Source organism: Musa acuminata, chromosome BXJ1-1 (genome assembly GCF_036884655.1).
Source record: "Musa acuminata AAA Group cultivar baxijiao chromosome BXJ1-1, Cavendish_Baxijiao_AAA, whole genome shotgun sequence".
In the NCBI taxonomy this organism is placed as follows: Eukaryota; Viridiplantae; Streptophyta; class Magnoliopsida; order Zingiberales; family Musaceae; genus Musa; species Musa acuminata.
The window spans coordinates 35474884-35492923 of NC_088327.1; the positions used below are offsets into that span (position 1 = coordinate 35474884).

Consider the following 18040-nt stretch of genomic DNA (forward strand, 5'->3'; position numbering starts at 1 on the left):
ACTAGCATTTCTTGTATATGATGGCACAAATATTCACTGAATTTATTCATCACTTCCCCTGCCATTCATCAAAACCTCTGCAGAAACTAGACTTTGCGATAAGATATACCGATAACAAGTGCACAACCTCTCTTCTCCTGACTTTCACTTCAAGACTAATCAACAATTTGTACTTTACGGCGACAGAAGAATTGATGCGTATCAGCAACCTTTAACTTGGTGTGCACCTCAAGGGGCTTATCACGGACAGTCCATCTCTCCCACATGCTAAAAGCCTAACAAAGCTAATGCTCAAAGCCTCGATAGTGCAGCCAACTACAGTTCAAATTTCAAACGTCATTATCTTTTCTCCCATTCCCATCAGTGCATGTCCATATTATATCATACTTTGGACGACGTGATTATGCTCTCTCAACATCTGATCATTCCTTGTAACATACCCACGCACGCTATGTCAAATAAATACGAGTTTGCAGGACATGACCACATCCTCCCTCCCTCCCTCCCTCTTCTTCGGCGTCTTATTGTTCTGCTCCTTGAAGAAGACCACTTAGCAACCACCTCCGGGATTCTAGGTGGAGCTACCGTCATGGACTTCATGAGCGATTGATAAGTCTTCCACAAGCAAAACCACCACCAACTCCTTCCCTTCTTAAACCTTTCGATCTATGTGACACTCGCATATTGGCCACATATGGCTCTGTGTCGTGTAGCTTTCTATCTTCTTCTCTCCATCCTTCTTGCAGAGACAACACTGTGTTATCCTTCTCAGGTATAATTTCTACCATGCATGTAAGCTTCACGCATGTGAACCTTGGCACCGATGGCCCTTCTCTTCTTTATGGCTGGCCTTTTCAGGTCTATGTAGTTTACATGGGCAGCAAAGGGAGTCGGAGTTCAGATGATATTTTGAAGCAGAGTCACCAAATGCTCACCGCCGTTCATGGTGGAAGGTAGGCTGGTTCCTGGTGACGTAGTCCGTTTTGTGTAGTTGATATGTGGCTGAGAGAATGGTTGACGATCAACAGCATGGAGGAAGCGCAAGCCTCCAATGTTTACACCTATAGCAATGGATTCAGAGGATTTGCTGCTAGACTGAGTAAAGAGCAAGCTTCACAAATGGCTGGTACTTCTTGCTGTAGTTATTAGAATCTACTCCTTTGGTTGATCTGATGCTGGTTTTTTGGCGATCCAGACATGCCCGGGGTCGTATCGGTGCTCCCAAACCTGAAGAGAAACTTGCATACAACTCGCTCCTGGGATTTCATTGGCCTCGGAACCAACGAGGAGATGGAGATCCCAGGATTTTCCACCAAGAACCAAGAGAATGTCATCATCGGATTCATTGATACAGGTGAGGTGGGCTTACCATGTCGCAAAAAGGAACGATCGATCCTCGATGTGATCTTACAGAGTGGACTGAGAACTACAAGCTAAAGCTTCTGTTACTGATCTCATTCGATTGAGTTCTTCTCAGGCATATGGCCAGAATCGCTTAGTTTCAGTGATGCTGGGATGCCGGCAGTTCCTTCCAGATGGAAAGGGCGATGCCAAACCGGAGAATCATTTACACAGTCTTCCTGCAACAGGTATCAACATCAGCTATTCATTGAATTCGGTGGCTTTCTTTGTATTTGCCTTCATCTACTTTCTCCTCACAGGAAAGTAATTGGAGCGAGGTACTATCTAAATGGATACGAAGCAGAGGAGGGAAGCCATGGAGACCAACTGAAGGCAGACAAGACCGTAAAGTTCAAGTCACCGAGGGACAGCTCGGGCCACGGCAGCCACACAGCCTCCACAGCTGCCGGTCGGTACGTGAGCGACATGAACTACAATGGCTTGGGCACCGGAGGAGCTCGCGGAGGCGCTCCGATGTCGAGGATTGCAGTCTACAAGACCTGTTGGGACTCGGGTTGCTACGATGCAGATTTACTAGCAGCATTCGATGATGCGATCAGAGATGGAGTGGACATAATCTCTGTATCCTTAGGCCCCAGTGCTCCTCAAGGAGATTACTTCGACGACGCAATCTCCATAGGCTCATTCCACGCTACCAGCCATGGAATTGTGGTGGTTTCTTCTGCTGGAAATGTTGGAAGTCGAGGCTCTGCTACTAATCTTGCGCCATGGATGCTCACCGTTGCTGCCAGCTCAACAGACAGAGAATTCGCCTCATCTATTTTGCTAGGAAATGGGAAGAAGTTTGTGGTAAATCAACTGCTGCTCCCTAGTATTTCTCCTAAAAGACTATAAATACTTTGAGATAATTTTTGCTATGAACAGGGCGAAAGCTTGAGTTCCTCCAACATGAACAGATCAGCCAGGATCATCTCGGCCTCGGAAGTCAATGGGGGATACTTCACTCCTTACCAGTCAAGGTGAGGAATGGAGGAGTAAGTTGAGACTGATTCTTTAGTGGAACCTGAGCTTGTACTGATCTGCTCATTTCTCCTCCGTAGCTTCTGCTTGGACAGCTCCTTGAACAAAACCAAGGCCAGAGGAAAAATCCTCATCTGTCGCCACTCTGGTAGTGCGTCTGAATCCAGGATCGAAAAGAGTCTGGTTGTCAAGAAAGCCGGAGGCGTTGGGATGATCATGATCGACGAAACAGAGGATGATGTGGCCATTCCATTTGTGATTCCTGCAGCTACCGTGGGGAAGGAAGCTGGCATTAAGATCTTGTCGTATGCTAACCACACCAGGTTTGGCGATCGTTAAGTCTGGATTTATAACTGAGTTCATCATGTACCATCCACATCTCAACATTCTTGTGCTCAATAGGAAACCAAGAGCGATTATTATGCCCGCAAAGGCCGTATTAGGATCAAGGTTGGCCCCTCGAGTCGCAGCATTCTCTTCCAAAGGTCCCAATTCATTGACAGCAGAGATCTTGAAGGTCTGTAGCACCGGTGACAGGTTTCTTCGGGTTCTTGTGTTTGAAGTCTAATTGTGAGTTTTGCAGCCTGATATCGCAGCTCCTGGATTGAACATCTTAGCAGCCTGGTCACCTGCAGTCAATGAGATGAAGTACAACATTCTCTCTGGAACTTCCATGTCTTGTCCCCATGCAACTGGGCTGGTGGCCTTGATCAAAGCTGTGTACCCAACATGGACACCATCGGCAATCAAATCTGCCATAATGACCACAGGTTACCATGCTTGTTTCAGCTTCTATTTAGCGTAAAGAACACAACAAGTTCGAGGCCCATATGTTATATTTTATCACCAGAAACCGCAGGATCTTAGACTGACGAAACGAAGCCATGTTCTGCCTGTAAACCGCAGTATCTGACATCTTGTGGTGATTTGCAGCAAGCGTGACGGATAAGAATGGTGGCGCAATTACAGCAGACCCCAAAGGAAGGCCAGCAAATCCTTTTGATTACGGCGCAGGCTTCCCCGATCCCTCAAGGTTGCTCGATCCTGGTCTCGTCTATGACGCACAACCCCCTGACTACAGATCATTCCTCTGCTCCGTGGGATACGACGACAAGTCGCTGCAGCTCATAACAGGGGACGGCAGCGTCTGCAGTGGACCTCGACCGTCAGCTTCCGACCTGAACTATCCCTCGATCACTGTTCCAGACCTCAAGGGCAGCTCGCACATCACCCGGACCGTGACCAACGTGGGGAAACCCGGCGCTGTGTACCGAGTTCAGGTGTCCCCGCCCACTGGCATCAATGTGACTGTGGTTCCAAACATTCTAACTTTCACAAGCTATGGCCAGAAGTTGAACTTCACAGTGACGTTCAGAGCCACCTACCCGTCCAAGGATTATGTGTTCGGATACATTTCATGGAGAACACACAAGATTCGAGTGACCAGCCCTTTGGCTGTCAGAGCGTCGTCCTCTGACACTGGCTTGCTGTGATAAGACCATTCCATTCATCCGTAAACAAAAAGAAGAAATCGTTTGTGTTGAGAGAGTCTCCTGCATGGAATCTTCGTTCCACACACACATACGACGTATAGGACGCTCGCTCCATTAATCTGGGGCGTTGGAGGGCCGTGCAAAGATACTGTGCACGCACGCCATGGCCCCCTCTACGCTTGCTATTGTCTACTAAACGACGTGAACCGATGGAATTGATGTGCTACCCAACCAGGGGAGTTGTATCGGAATTATTGCGGTGCAGTAGGCTCATCCTACCCACTTGTTAGCGCACCATGACTCCATTGTGGTGGTTCATCTACTCTCCGGTCTCATGGATATACAACTGGAACGGGTTCGATCATGCATCATCACTGTTTCTTTTACTTTTAGTATTGGTCATCTTGCTTCTGAGTCGGTGTCCTTTATTCGAATATGCTCGTCAAAGGGTTAATTGGCTGCTCGTGGATTACATATCGGAAGATGGAGGGAATACACGCCTCACAGACGGAAGTGTGATATGATGAGATATAAAGAAGAATTATTTTATATACAAACAAATACTAGCAGGTCATAATAATATGCAACAGAATTCAATGGAAATCACAATCAAATATGACACCAAACTTTATGTGAAAAATCTGAAAAGTAAAAATCACGAGATAAACTAGAAATGATCCACTATAATAATAACGAAGATATAAAGCTCAGAATCTTTTGCTCAAAACTCAAACAACAATTTTAAAAGAGTAATGGGATATAAGGATTATATAACCGTACACAATATCCAAATTCTTCTCAAGTAATCACAATAATAATCTATTATAAATCTGATCTAACCTGAGATGAGAACATTGCAAAACGATCTCTTTACGTTGTCCTTGTTTTCTTTCCTTTGCTTCTCTTGTTTTTCTACCGTTTTCTCTTTCTTTTTGAATTAAGTTGCTACTGTAGTTTTCTGGCTTGTTACTATAGTTTTTCTCCTCTAAATTTCATAGCCCCACTCTCCCCTAATTAGATTTAGGATTAGATTAAAGAGAGGTTGGGTATGGGTTAGATTAAATTTCGCTGAACTTATGAGTTGTCAGCCCAACATGTCTTGTCAGTCAAAGAAGCTACATGTCTTGTCTATCGTAACCTGGTTTGATGATGCTTATGGAAACTTGAGATCGTGTATTTTACTACTAAGTCCAGACGACGGTTGCATCCACCAAATCTTGCAAATAATTGAGATAAAGATCTCAAAGTTAGGGCGTCAGAGACTTGTTAGTTCCACCTAATCTGTATTTTCTATGTGATCATACGTGATTTTTAAGCTTTAAATCAATCGCTCAACCAGAAACCCAAAGCACTGACAGAGGTATGTCGAGTGTCATTGTCGAGACTGTGTCAACCTACTACACCAACGACGTTTAGACATGACAATATCCATCATAATATCTTGATCCACGGAGGGAATGTCCGAGTGAGGTTACTGTGTTCTGTATCTCTTATCGATTAAATGAGAGTTTTGTGTTATCTACCGCAGCGACACTTCAAATCATGCATCAATTGCCTTTGGGCTGTTGAGCCGACAAAGCCTTCCACGCTTCGTTGTTTGAGACATCGATATTTTAGTAGTAGTAGTAGTAGTAGTACTTATTTTGGAACGATAAGACATAAAAAGAATCCCACGTTAAAGGAAGTAGCCGAGGGGTCATGTGATGTCCCCCGGCATAACTTACTTTACCTGTTCCTTTCACCGATCTCTAATTAAGATATATGTGATATATGTAGGTATTCTAAGACCCTTTCATGCGTCCGATGGGGTCATTGCCATTTTGACGTGGGTGCATGATTCTGACGAACCACGGTAGGTGGCATGGACGAAGGTGGATGTGGGCCCCGACGTCCTTCCCTCTCTTTCCCCCAACTCCCCTCTTTTCTTAATTAGAGGCCAGCGATGAGCCAGCCAAGAGGAGAGAGATTTCCTCTTAGATTTCCTCTTGACACCAAGACCTCAGATGGGAGTGAGTGGGCCCAACCACATCATACGATCCCACCCACCGGGCTCTGCCTCAGAACTCAACCCTAAGCAAGAAACGAAGGCTGTGGGTGTTAGGGACGCGGACACAACGCTGCGAGTAAAATGCCGTATGCTTCCGGTGCCAACACTTTCTTTCTTCTTAGTCTTCTCTCGAGCATTTCTTTTGGTAAAGAAGCCTTCTCAGGAATATTTTCCACGGCTTTTCACGACTCCCTTCTTGTCCTACATATCGTCTTCTTTCCCTTTGCATCTCTCACCATGCTGTCACCCGTCCCAATGCTGTTCCTTGCTTTCTTAACTTTGATGTTCGACGAAACTCTCTTAAGCCCACATGCAGAAGTTCGACGAAACTACCTGAAACTCAAGTTAGAAAAGCTTCAAAGCGTAGTCTCCGTCTGTTTCCATGTCTTTTGAACTTTACATAATCTTTAATGGATGATGATAATGTCAGGCGAGAGAGATGGACGGATGAGCTTCTAATTCTCGTTTAGAATCGGAGACATCCGAACTCAGTTCCAAAAGCTCATCTTATACAACACAACACAACACTACGCTATGCTGTTGTTGCAGCAACCAGCTGCAACCTCTCTCTCTCTCTCTCATTTGCTCCGGCTAATCCGCACCTGAGGGCTTGCGTTAAGCATACACGTAGAGACTTCTAAAAGCCTTCTCGTGGTACGTACTTTTCGCCTGTGTGTTCACTTGGATCACATGCGACGTATTCTTTAAGTTGATGCGACTCCCAAAGCGTGCGGAAGGCGAGTAGCTCTCCCCATGAGCAATTCTGCGTCTGTGTCGGCAGATCCGTGAGAACTCTCCAAGGCGATGAAACGAGAGAGTTACTCCCATGGTGAAGGCTTCAGTGAAACTTTGCGCCATTACTCATCAGATATATTTATGCAGCAGGAATATTTAGTGGCCCATGGCATTGATTCTTCGGCTGTCCGATTACTATAACCTAATTGACTTCGTCGTATTCGATACACGCGTATTTTGTAATTGACTTCGTCCCATTCACTATATGAGAACTTCAAGGAGGTAATGCGTCAGGTTTTAAATGCTTCTGCAGCCGCTCGTGTCGCCAATTACCTTAGTCTATCCGGTCAAAGTAAAATTTCCAGGAATTAACTGTGTCGGTGCGCCCATCCAGCGGGTCAAATAAGGTCAACATGGAGACCTCACTCGTTGCGCCGACCCCATCATAAACGGGTCGGATTAATTTGTCGTATACTCGACATTCATCGAACCACTACGCTAGCCTGACTCCACCGTGGATAATACACCCAACACATCGAGATCGGTGTGCTGTTGATCCAATCGAGAAGGGCATTCTGGTAATCTCCAACGTCTACCGGTTGATTTCTGCTGCCCTGTTGCTTATATATGTATATGATGGAACATGACATCACCATCTCACCAGCTTACACTCTTCCCTGTCCTTCCGGAGCAGGACGGGTTAGGGCTCATGTTTCAGCTACTTCTTTAAACTAATCAATGGCGTCCTGAAGGAAACAACCTGCTCCTTACGCTTTTGCCCCCGTCTCCTCATCATATCATAGCCACCGCTGCTTTCTCGCCTGTTGTTGGCCTCCGAAAGTGATATGGGATGGTTAGCAGTGGTGCCATCGAGTTCAGTTATTTATTGCGCACTTCCTTTTTCTTGATGCTTTTCTATGGGGTAGGTCGTCTTCACATTCAGAGATCTTATTGTCTGGATGCCTGTTAACAGTATCCATGATTCGTCTGATCCATGTGTGGTGATTTGCGCCAGACTTACCGATCGCTGTCTCAAGTGTCATCTCCCACCCCTGCCCTTGTTTTCTTCCGTGGCTCTCTGCCCAGAGATTCAAGCGCTTATTTCTCTGATTTCGTATGAACAGCTATCGTTGGGCAGCGTTCGGCCTCTTTAGGTGAGGATTGTCGTTCTCCGTTCCTTCCTACCCGTGAGTATGTATTCATGTCCCTTGGTTTCTCCTCCTGCTGCCGCTTTGAGGCTTCTTTTTCTTTTGTTTCCTTTCTTGGGAGAAAATGTGAGCAAAGATCATCTGTTTTGTTTGTTTGTTTGAAGAATCTGGAACAAGTACTTGAAATCACGCTACTTATATTATGAATGGTTATTGATGACGGTGTTATATCTGGTGGATGGTAGTTTGCTTGATTCTATTGGCCGTGCTGATTTCCTTTTTTTATGGGTAGTTTCTTTTTGTAGGAGGAGGTTGACGAGCCTTCTAAGAATCTCAAGTTCTGAACTATGTTTACTGCTAATGTTCAGGGTTCTAAAATGTTGAGACATATGAATACCGAGAGATCAGTTGTTTTTGTTCTCCTTTAAATGGATACGCCCCGTGTCGGTCGTTATTCAACCTATTCTGCCAGGGAGAGGCATTCTCGGAGGTAAATTATTTATCAAGATGCTCCATTTAGACTTTCACATTGTTTAGAGATCGAATTCGACTTTTGTTTTATATTCAATCTATGTTGTTAAATTTCTTGACTTAAACGAATCAAGTTTAAATGAATCCATCATGCTGCGAAAAATCTGATTGGTGTATACTTATCGTTCTGTGAAACGTTGGCCATCCTTTTTCTCCTTTTTTGAGCAATAATGAACCCATCAAGTTTTATTCCTATACATGAGAAGATGGCAACACAAGGTAGCAACTGCGAGGAAAATTCAGATATATTGATAGTATACATATCTAGATCGCTATGAGGGAGACCTTTTCAAAGTTAAAAAATGAAAAACCAAACTCAAATAAATGGTATAACAGGTTCTGGGCGAGCAGGAAGAATAGATGTGGTTCAAATTGAGACTCTACAGAAGAATTTTTGCAGGCTTTCATATACACGCTTTTTTCTTGATCAAATAGTAGCAGGACCTCATTCATTTCATGCAACTGTAACTTCAAATGAATATATATAAATAAGAATAGATATAAGTCCTATTGTGTCAGAAGGATCAGTGTGTTATTATAAATTCTTTATTGTCACTGTACAATTTGTAACTATAAGACTAACAGTAGGAGGCTGAGGCAACAATGCAAATTAGTATTTGCTGATGTTACTGCTAATAGGAAAAGTGCTCTGCTTTGGTGCCAGATATTGTTGAACAATGGAAAGAGATGTATGTTGGCTTAGAAATATTGTTAATTTCATTAATCTGGTTGATTTATATGAGAAAGTTTACCAATTCCATCTTTTGTTGCTTCACCAAAGAGAGAAAATTTTCAAACTATACCAAGTTAATGGAATCTGATACATCTTTATACTTTTAACCTTCTACTCTTTAAACTGTTTAGAGGAGTCCTTTTTATATCCAGCAGGCTTTCTTTAGTGCTGCTTGCTGCTTTTGCAGTTGTAACTAGACTTTGGACTACTGACCTGAACATATGATTTGTATTTCCAGGTTCTTGATTGGCATTCACTGCTAGTCAAAGTTGCTTCATGCAAAACATAATATGCATGCACAAATAAGTACCTATTTAGTTCTCTATTTCTTCTAGATAAACATTGGCCAAATAATGCACATGATGGTAAGATCATTATTTGCACTGTTTTGGCTTCTCTTTGGAGTAAAAATTAGTTGATATATTTATTCTTTCTTGCTCAACCTTTTTTTGCTTTATGAGTAATGTAGGGTCTTTCATTTAATTGATTAGTTATTTGTACAATTGCATGTAGTTAACAGGGATATTTACTTTTTATTTTATAATAATTTGCCTTTTCACTTTATTCTAGTTCCATGGTGTTGGTTATTTCCCATACAAATGGATTCTGCAATTAATTTTTCCAAGGACAAACTGTCTGCACCTTATATTTTACATTGAATGCAGAAGTTAATATGAGTAATAGCCCTTTCCATTTCAATGCTCTCAAGCTTGTTTCAAACCTTGGCACCAAAAAAAGAAAAAAAACCTTGGCACAACAAAACTAGTAAAAATGCTCCTAATTTTCTCAGGCAAAAAATATGGCATCTTGTTAAGAATTTACTTACTGGAAGCAAATATATTAAATTGGAATTTCCATCTACTACCTATAACTTGACATGTCTCTAATTTGCTGCAATAAAAGCAGTTCTATCTCTATGTTTGAAAACCTAAAATGTTCTATACTTTTGTTTAAAGGTGTTTAAGTATAGTTAAGATCTCTTTTTACATTCAAATATTCTACATTGTTGCTTGCGGTAATGGTAAAATTTATGAACTTTCTTACATCCGTTTTTCTTTTGTGGTCAAATTTTAGTGTTTCTGGAGTCTGTGAAGATATATTAAATATATCACCTCGGCTTTCCTACCATGGTCCTGTAAGTAATCCAATACGAACATCATATGACCATATCATCTTTTCAGTTGCTAGTTTCTTGTATATATTTCTGTTTTATGTATCAGCATATGTTCTCTGGATATATACACTGTTACAATCATTTTATTTTATGTTCGCATAATCTCTGTTTTTAAAGGTTTTTCATATACACAACTTAATTTTCTTGTGTACAATTTAATGTCCCTTTGCTTGAACAACCATTCTAATGCAAGGGAAAAGCAAGAGAGTTGCATTACAAGACTATAAGTCAGTAGATTTGATGAAAAAGGATATAATATCATCTGTGGTTGTTACCACGAAAGACCTGAATGATGGGAAATTATTTATATCATCTTATCCCTAGTGACTGGGGTTAAGAGATAATGTAACAAAAAAAATATTCAGTCTCCAAGCAAGTGCGACTCCTTGACTTATCCAACTTGTACAATCAAGAAATCTATGTTTTTTTTTCTAAGAATAAAAATTTTCTTCTATGCTTTTGTTAATATTGTCATCAGAGGAATCAGCTACCTGAAAGAAAAGGCATCAGAAACAGCAATTCATATCATAAGCCTCACTAGAAATTCATTTTTTGTCTAGGTAACAATATTAAGTTTTTTTGGCAAGGTACCATCGAATCATTTCTAGGAAGGGACAAGAAGTAGCTCTTAGTTTTCTTCTGTACCACATACAATGACACTACAGATAACACTCCCTAAAGTTATCTTTTATCTGGTTTGAAGGGCAAACTTGAAGGGAGAGGTTGTGCGCAAGGGTTATAACAAGAATAAAGAATGGAAAGAGCTGTGCCAAAGCGATCAGAAAGGAGGATACAAACATAAGTACAAAGGCAAAGGATAAGAAGACATGGAACCCTTTGTTCAAGTATCTCATCAAGCTTAGGATTGAGAATTAGTAAGAAATTTATTGGATAAAGTTAAATGCAACTACAACAATTTAGAATAGTTCCAAGTTATCGGAAATTTACAGAATAAACCAGCAGGTTGAAATGGGGTCTAAGCTGTGCTAGGCACTGTATTGGCCATCATTTCGGCACTGAGTTCATGAACAAGTACTCTCCAAGATGCAAGGAATCTGCCTCTGCATCAATGGTATAGTTTTCACCTCATTACGACGTTGTGAGCTTTATTTATCTCCTCGGATTGTCCAGAGAAAAACTAATATGAGTAGAAAAGAACATAAATATAATGAAGGAAATCTGAAGGAAAAAAAACTTATGAAAGTTCTCTTAAAATGTGACTATGGATCCAAAGTTAAAGCTACAGTTAAAGTAATCATAGGCCATCATTTAAACCATGAACCATATGAAAAAGTCACAGTTAAGTAGCAATTGAGCCACTTTAATTTTTAGAATATTTGAATTTTTTTAGACACAAAGCATGTGATAGATGATCATGGCAAAAAGGATGAGCTTTTTGGATGTCCACTACCTTCATACCATAGAATATGGACAAAGTATCTAACCAGCTGACTTGACACATTGTCAGCAAGATCTGATGGGAGGCACTTCTTTTTCTTCTTGTCACTTACAAAGCTCTTTTTTTCCCAAGTTGGGAGATCAGGATGCAAGTCATGGAAGCAGCCTCTCTATTTAGAGGTACGAATGCGTACATTAACCCTTCCCAGACCCCGCATTGGTGGGAGCCTCGTGCATTGCATTGAGTACAACTTTTTTTTATCACTTGATACAAGGATTTCCCAATTGATGTGCTATTCAAGGATAGAAAGCTTTCCACATGGGGCAGATCAATAGAGATTCAGTTATATGATGTGAACATTTAATTACTTCAAATGCTTCTCATTTAATCTTATTTTGCTATATTGATTCGTTATCATGCAGGCTACTCACTTTGATAGAAGACCAGATTATGGGAAATCTTTCAGCTTTCAAGAGGTGACATTGGGTCGTATCTCCACCACATCTTCTGCTTCAAGTGAAACTCCACTCACAAAGGTTGTTCTAATCGTTGCTTAACTGTCAGATGTCTTAGAAATGTACAGGTTATTCAAAGAAGATAATCATGTACCCTGAACTTTCACCATTTCTGATATTCTATGTGTCCAGCTGTATATGAAGAGTAACACATCTAGAGGTTATTTCCTTGTTTATCTCAAAGGGAAAGATGATACCATATTTTAACCAGTTGCTTTATTCTGTGAGCATAACTACAAGTGATATGAAAATTTGCTAGTCACCAGTGCATAAAAAAGTAGAGAAGAGGATTTTGTGAATTGTATAACCCTCCTCAGTTGATCAATATTACAATATTTTTTTTCATGATTTTTATTACTTTTGGTCATTGGGCATGTTTTTTATATCCTGCAACTAACAGTAACCGTTTTAATTAGAACAGCAGACATGTGACTTGATTCCAGGTAGCTTTTTCTATGAATAGGGTTCCAAGTCCATAAGACAGGTTAACTTCTATCTTAACTTGATGTGGAAAACCTAGGTTTCAGCAGGTAACGTGTTCCAGGATAAGCCTATTTTGACTTGATCTACTGAGTGTAAGGGGATCTGGTAAGAAGATCAGCTCAGGTTTGGTCAAATATTTAAAGATTTTAAGGGCATCTCATGGTACATATGGAAGGCATGAGAAAAGAAGTCTGAACTGGCATGGATACCCTGACCAATCTGAAGCAGTTCATTTGCTGCTGTTTTTGTTCCCTTTTCTTTTGAAAAAAAGTGCTGTTTTTGTGGTTATGGTGATGTTTATTAACATATTCTCTGATACAAATCGTCTTGGAATAACTTATATTCTTATTATGTCGGATCAATGTTACACGCGGTACTGTGTAAACATTACGGGACATTTTGTAAATGAATATAACAAACAGAATTTTTATCATCAATGTGCTTTGTTATCTATGACTTTACTGGTAAGGACTTTGATAGATCATTGCAGGGTTGTGGCTTGAATGTCACTTTCGCCACTTACTCTTTCCGAAGAAAAAGAAAAAAAAGAAGTGTTTTCTTATGCATGACTACAAATATGCACAGCAAAATGGTTTCTTGACATTGTTGACTAACATGTGACTTTTCTGCATGTTGTGCACAGTCTGCTGCAGAGTTGGTCAGAGAGATTTCTACCCTTGAGCTGGAAGTCATACATTTGGAACGACATCTGCTCTCGCTATACCGCACAGCTTTTGATCAATATCTAGTTAGCTCCCCTACTTCAGTGTGCTATACCTCCAAACCTACTGCACAATGCACCGCAGGAAGCATGGGGAATGATGATGAACTACAGAAAGCACATGAAAAGAATGATGCTACCAATCCAGATGTATTATTTGACAAAGCATATTTATCTAAAAGCTTCAAGAGAATTGAGGAAGACCCTTTCAATTTCAGGCATACTGAACAATCTCATGTGTGTTACCCTAATATAGTAACAGTATGTGTTAGTTTCACTATTTACATTTAAGCTAATCTATCTTCATGAATCATTTGCACATATTTTTATTATAGAAATTCTAATATGGTTATCGTGTATAATTTGTTTCAAGCCATTAGATTCTTAAAAACTTTGTAAAACTTGCCATCATTGAGTTTATGAATTAGCTAGTTTGTTGGCATAGGGATATGCTGGTAACATTTTTCCATGGCACAACACAATGTATATCATGCTCATCAGCACGCCCTCATTTTCTGGTCGACACAGATAAAAAAATATAAAAGACAACTTTACTCCCACATTGGATGTGGGAGAAGAATTGAATAGGTTATAAGGCTAGCATAGTCTACTACTATCAATTTAAACCTAAGCATTTTTTTTGTTGATTAGGCACATCAAGTATCACATCCTTGATTTCTACCTTTGACTGTTTTCAGGGTTTTTATGTAAGATATATAAACAAAATATATTCCATGTTAACACACATATCTGCAAACTATCTGTAGATTATGCAATCAGAAGTGCTGGAAAACTTTTTTCTAATTTGTGTTGCATTGCAGGGTAAAACCCGTTATATTTCTGGACATCGCTGTCTAGCAGATCATCTTGGTGCATCAATCGCAGATCATGTACCTGAGATATGCAGTAAACTTTCCGAAGACATTGTCAAATGCATTTCTGCTATCTACTGCAAACTTGCAAGTCCACCTCAAATTGTGGAACTATTGGATTCACCTACTCCATCAATGTCATCTTCAAGCACATTTTCTCCACAGGACCCTGGTGATTATTGGAGCCCTAAGTTGCACTGTGAAACTACAGCAAGACCCTCTCGATATGAATCCTATAAAGATAAAAACAGTCCTTACAGTGGTATGATAGAAGTTCCACAGATATGTATAGACAGTGAAAGATTTAAGTATGCCTCTAACAAGTTGAGTATCTTCAGGTAATCTATTACCTTGGACAACACCAAAGTTTTGCAAAGTGTTGCTGCACCATTCTATGTTTCATATATGTAGCCTTCAAGCTACAACATCATATTTTAATGAAGTTAGTATAATTACATACACAAGATAACTATAGTCACTCTTTGATTTCTTAACACAATGGGAAAGAGGGAAAACAAATATCTCATTAAAGATCAAACTGTACCAATTTTGTCATACAGAATCTTCATCATAACGAGTTGCTTGTTTCTACTCGAATGAGTTGCTCAAAGTTTGTCTTTGCCTGAACTGTAGCTTATTAAACGTCAAAGAAAGTACTTTTTTCTTATACATGTTAAGAATTAAAAGGAGAAAACAAATGTCTATGTCTTTAATTACATTGTATGCCCCTTAGATCTCTAATTCGATGCCTAGAGACAATGGACCCAAGAAAGATGGAACATGAAGAGCAACTGGCTTTCTGGATCAACATTCACAATGCATTGGTGATGCATGTATGTTTATAAGCTTGATTCTGGAGATGAATTAGTCCGGTTCTTTTTTATGAATTTTTTATAATTCATATCATAATGTTAATGCATTCTGTATTCTGAGATATCCTAGGCGTTTTTAGCATATGGGCTTCGCGAGAATCACATAAAAAGCACATACTCAATACTGAAGGTATGCATTTACACTTCTTGCAGATACATCTCCTAGTACATAATCCCTAATTTTTTAGATAAATGTATTTCAGGCAGCTTACAATGTTGGCGGACATTCAGTAAATGCTTATACTATTCAGAGTTCTATTCTTGGATGTCAACCCCATCGTCCATCTTTGGTATATTTCTCATCTTTATAATCCTTTCTTTATAGTTAAGGGTGGTACACATTCAAAGTCTAGTTTGGGTGTATTTTGCTTTTGTTTCATATGACAGGTTAGCATCCTGTCCAGTTCCTTATATTTGCTATTATTGATTAATGAATATATGGGATATGAATATGTGTTCCTCAGTCAATTTCTTAAATTTAGTTGCATAAAATGTTGCTGAACTTTTCATCTGGAATTTTAGGAGTTAGATTAAGCAAATGAAAAATCAAAAGGCATGAACTACCTGAAACTCTTCCATTTTGCGAGGCCTTGAAATAGGTTTACGAGTATATGTTCAGACAAACTCATATAATACACCATTAGATGTTTTAGCTAACAATGAATGTTCATTTGAGACCTCTGGCTGTAATAATTGTAGCATTTTTAACTACTCATGCTATACTAATCCTAGATAGTTAGGTATGAATGCTACCAACAAATGGACATCAAAAACCTGCGTTAGAGCTTTTGCCCATTTCTCATCATATTGACTACCTCATCAGTCCTCACACTCCGGTTCAGTTGCCAAATGTATATATAGTTCATTATGGTCTACCAATTAAGGATGTACTCTGGCTACCTAACAGCTTCCAAGTTATTGTCTATGGCTGTCATTGCCAAGAACCTGCCCGCGGGATGTGAAATTAAACATCATGCTGAGAACATGTCTCCTCAGCTTTCATAGATGATGTCATCAGGATTTTGGATTAAGAGCCATAAAGCTGAAAAAAGTGTTATTATAGGTTGCTCAGATGACAAAAATGTTCTGATGCAATATTTGTCACAGCGATAATAAGATCATCGGGATACTTTTAGGTCATGGCTTCATGCTGTGGCAATGGTGGTACTTGAGTATTTCATACTTACTAATACTTAATGTATTTATGCAGCATCTGAGCAAACTATTCGCCACAAAGCTATCATCAGGGAAAGATAAACACCCATACGCCCTTGACAGTTTGGAGCCGCTTGTTCATTTTGCTCTTTGTTCAGGATCATCCTCAGACCCTGCTGTAAGTTTGCATGGAAACTTCCCGAAATAATCTTTTGTCGAGGTTTGTTTAAACTGAATGTTATGATAAATATGATTAATCTTCTTTTTCTTCTGCAGCTTCGAGCCTATACTGCCAAGAGTATCTATCAGGACCTGGAGGTTGCAAAAACTGAATTCATTCAAGCTAATGTGTCTGTCGTAAAAGAAACCAAGATCATCCTGCCAAAGATCTTGCAATACTATGCAAAAGATGCATGTCTAGAAATTGTTGACCTTCTCAAGATGGTCTACGACTACATTCCAGAGGCCCAGCGGAAGTCCATCCAGACATGCAGCAAAAGGAGGCCCGACAAGTACGTGGAATGGTCTCCGTACAAGTCATCCTTCAGGTATCTTGTGCATACAGATTTGGCGAAGCAATAGGTTGGTGTTATCTACCGACGATAGAAGCCCAAATAATACGCTTGATGTGTGATGTAATCCTCCATCATAAAAGAGGTCGTGAGCAACATGGCTACTGTTGTGTGGAAGTACATGGTTGGTGTAGATGAACTGTGGGTGGCTAAGCGCTGTGTGCTTGGCATGGACAGAGTGCTGGAGGAGGTTCCACTCCATCGTCCTCAGGTGCCAACGAGAACAAGGCGTTGTGCGGCGCATGCGGCGCATCGCATTGTGCAGTCTTTCGTTGTCTAAGCCTCTCCATTGCTTCTTTCAAGCAAGTAATGGAAAATGGTCAAACAACAGTAGAAAGTGGGATTTTATTGACTTGTATATACCTGTGTCATCTGGACTCACGACAGTAAAATTATCTTTACATTTATATCTTGGTGAGGGAAAAGAAGCACATGAAATTAGAAATACCAAAGGAAGTTTGATGGCATCGGCACGATGCGATGCTAATAGCTGGGAGTTCCTCATTGGACGTTGATCATCTGTCCACATGAGCATGGATGAAGTTGATCATATTTGTTTTCTACTATCATAGTTCCAATCGTGCATGGGAGAATATTGGTAGGATTTTGACGTGCTCAAGAGACCAATGGAGATTTGAGTTTGGTTCTTGGCGTGAGTTCCTCGCATGAGGCTCGTAATACAGATATGAGCATCGGAATGTACAAGTTTGAGATTGAGGTATATGAGTTTGGGGATAGAGAAAAAGAGAGAGAGAGAGAGAAAGGGAGGCTCTTGGTTAGAGAGGGTAACTTCTAAACCTCGTTTTCTTGTCTTATTTCCTTACAAATGCTTTAGGTGTGAAGAAAATTACTACATATGCACTAGAATTAATGTCTACTAAAACGTTGTAAACTTCTTAGATATTAGAGTCCCATAAAAAAAATATAGAATCCGTGTATGTTTTCTTAATGATAAAGATATATTTTATATTAAATATGTCAATATATTTTGTCATATATTATTACTAGGATTGGGAAGTATTTTTGGAAACTTAAGAGGATTCAAACTAGTTGGATGAGTTTAAATTCGATTCAAATTTCTTGAAAGATTAGAATTAGATTTAGGAATAAAGATTCAAGTAAGAAGAGGAGTCTTTAGTGAATTATCACTTATAATATCTCATGTATATCTAGGTTTTAATGAGAGAATAATAAGATATGAGCAAATG

General features: G+C 40.0%; 2 protein-coding genes across 9 annotated transcripts; both read left to right on the top strand.

Moving 5' to 3' along the window:
- Positions 1 to 518: 518 nt before the first annotated feature.
- Positions 519 to 4155, top strand: LOC135678150 (subtilisin-like serine-protease S). Its single transcript, XM_065190617.1, has 11 exons — positions 519 to 772; positions 859 to 953; positions 1029 to 1126; positions 1196 to 1354; positions 1478 to 1589; positions 1662 to 2211; positions 2287 to 2381; positions 2463 to 2705; positions 2785 to 2899; positions 2966 to 3152; positions 3316 to 4155. Exons 1-11 carry the CDS (start codon positions 695 to 697, stop codon positions 3873 to 3875), a joined length of 2292 nt encoding a protein of 763 aa, XP_065046689.1. The 5' UTR covers positions 519 to 694; the 3' UTR covers positions 3876 to 4155.
- A 3150-nt stretch (positions 4156 to 7305) lies between these two features.
- On the top strand, positions 7306 to 17239 carry LOC135581049 (uncharacterized). 8 transcript variants are annotated; one of them, XM_065190646.1, is made up of 12 exons: positions 7306 to 7579; positions 7673 to 7844; positions 8174 to 8295; positions 10144 to 10204; positions 12065 to 12178; positions 13284 to 13622; positions 14183 to 14571; positions 14967 to 15066; positions 15176 to 15235; positions 15309 to 15395; positions 16316 to 16438; positions 16537 to 17239. In XM_065190646.1, exons 3-12 carry the CDS (start codon positions 8234 to 8236, stop codon positions 16840 to 16842), a joined length of 1641 nt encoding a protein of 546 aa, XP_065046718.1. In that variant the 5' UTR covers positions 7306 to 7579; positions 7673 to 7844; positions 8174 to 8233; the 3' UTR covers positions 16843 to 17239. The 8 variants fall into 8 exon arrangements, with proteins under 8 accessions (XP_065046718.1, XP_065046702.1, XP_065046726.1 ...); XM_065190630.1 differs by having other exon boundaries at positions 7673 to 7811; positions 8098 to 8295; XM_065190654.1 differs by having other exon boundaries at positions 7673 to 7811; positions 8098 to 8295; positions 14183 to 14556.
- The last annotated feature ends 801 nt before the right edge of the window (positions 17240 to 18040 follow it).